At 56.1% G+C, this 1,881-nt stretch overlaps 1 protein-coding gene across 1 annotated transcript; it reads right to left on the bottom strand.

Moving 5' to 3' along the window:
- Positions 1-38: 38 nt before the first annotated feature.
- Positions 39-1,422, bottom strand: LOC119344711. The gene has a single exon (XM_037615076.1). It carries the CDS (start codon positions 1,356-1,358, stop codon positions 132-134), a length of 1,227 nt encoding a protein of 408 aa, XP_037470973.1. The 5' UTR covers positions 1,359-1,422; the 3' UTR covers positions 39-131.
- Between the last annotated feature and the right edge of the window lie 459 nt (positions 1,423-1,881).

Genomic DNA, 1,881 nt, shown 5'->3' with positions numbered 1-1,881 from the left:
CAACAAGGTCTTGAACCTTGGTACAAGCTACAAAAACATGTATTATATCCTATCCTTGGGGTAAATGGCGATTGAATGTATCCTGTCAATGGGATAGCGAAAACACACACACAATACGAAGCCGGTCAGCTTCAGAATAGATATGGGGTGGCAAATGGTGTTTGCATCATCCACTCGGTTGGAACCTCTGGTGAGCTTTGAGCAGAGTCATACCAGCTGACTGAGGCCGCTTCATCGTCCGTGCTCTCGCCTACTGTCCAAGAATCGCAAATTCCAGCATACGGGGCACACGACAGGAAGCTGAAATTTAGCATTGCTGTCTGGCTCTGCAAGTCAGTTGGCAGTGGTTCGATGATGGGCACCGACAAGTCAAATTGATCAGAATTGTGAAAAAGGGGTGTGACTGAACCACCATGGAGGACGGTGCCGTAGTTGCTCACCATGGAACCGGCATGGTCGGGCATGCAGAAGCTGTAGTTGACCACTGGTTCAGGGACAGGCATCAACAAGTCACCCAGAAAGACTTGATCAGAATTCTCATTGGCCATGGAGAAGCTGCAATTGACATCTGATTCAGGTAAAGGCATCAAGAAGTCACCCAAGACTTGATCAGGCGTGAGGCCGGACATGAGATCATCAAGAAGCTGGTCCACTGAGACGCCATCCGAGCAGTTGTTCAAGTCTGGCTGTGGCTCGACGGCCGACAGCAGAATTGGTGCAGCAGGAGGAACAAGCAGCCGCCGCTTCACAGTCTTCACCGGAGCTGAGTCGTCTCCGGCCTTCCTCTTCCTCCCCCTCCTGTATGCCGGCGACGTCGGGACGGACGCAGATCGGGGCTTGCGCGGGCTCTGGTAGACCTTGCAAAGAACTGGAACCGTCTCACCTTTCTCATCATCTCCTTGACGATCATGAGCCACACGGAACTCGACCATGAGCCACACGGCCTCCACGGATCCGTCGGAATGGATGGGCTTGTACCTGAAACTCTGCTTGTACCCGACGACGCGTCCCTCGCCGTCGAGAACGGCCGCCCTCCCCTTCTCGGCGTGCCACGTGCCCTCGCCGCCGCCGACGGCGCGGGACCTGCGCTTGTCGTGCCCGGACAGGGCCTTGGCGGAGCAGAAGAAGTACCAGCACCGCCGCTCGGCCCCGGTCTTGGGCGCCAGCGGGACCGCGGGCAGGAGGCCCGAGACGAGGGCGGCCGGATCTGCGCCGTACGCGTCGGCGGTGTGCAGGAACCTGGCGGCGGCCTCAGGGAGGGGCTCGCCCGCGATCATGGGGCGGAGGTAGAAGGAGATGAGGTCGGCGTCGGACGGGCTGAACCTGCAGCCCATGGGAAGGATGGGGGAGGAGGCCATGGGTCATCGAAGCTGGCGGCCGGCGGGGAGCTGGCTAGGGTTTGGGGATCTGGGAGTGGGAGGCGCCGGCGGCGGGTTTGGGATAGGTGGATCAAAGACGCGCGCGCTCTCTGCCGCCTTTTGTAGTGCTGGAAATCTTGAATCTTGAATCTTGGGATGGCGCGTATGGAGAAGAGGACGCGGGTTTGGGCTTGGGCTTGGATTTGGGATAGGAGGGGTGGAACCGTGTAAGACGCGTTCTGTGGGCTTTTTCCATAAAAGAAACCGGTGATTTCCTTTTGTCGGTCCGAATTACACACCGAAGATTTACAACATACTTTCTAAAAAAAGGGTGTTGCCACACGTTCGCCAGTGGATCATTTTAAAAGATCTGCCGCCTCGCAAGCCGTCGGATCTGACGGATTGAGTGCCCGAGCATCATCTTCTACCATTGCGACATATGTCGTGTTGCAGGAAATTTCTGTAATATAGGTTATGTTGCAGAAAATTTTGCAACATAGATCAAGTTGCGGATTTTTTTGCA

Source organism: Triticum dicoccoides, unplaced genomic scaffold (genome assembly GCF_002162155.2).
Source record: "Triticum dicoccoides isolate Atlit2015 ecotype Zavitan unplaced genomic scaffold, WEW_v2.0 scaffold181657, whole genome shotgun sequence".
In the NCBI taxonomy this organism is placed as follows: domain Eukaryota; kingdom Viridiplantae; phylum Streptophyta; class Magnoliopsida; order Poales; family Poaceae; genus Triticum; species Triticum dicoccoides.
The sequence above is the reverse complement of the archived record's forward strand: the minus strand, read 5'-3'. Positions and strand labels throughout refer to the sequence as shown.

Coding starts and splice junctions, on each gene's coding strand:
- LOC119344711 (XM_037615076.1), bottom strand. CDS start 1,358: ATGGCCTCCTCCCCCATCCTTCCCATGGGCTGCAGGTTCAGCCCGTCC.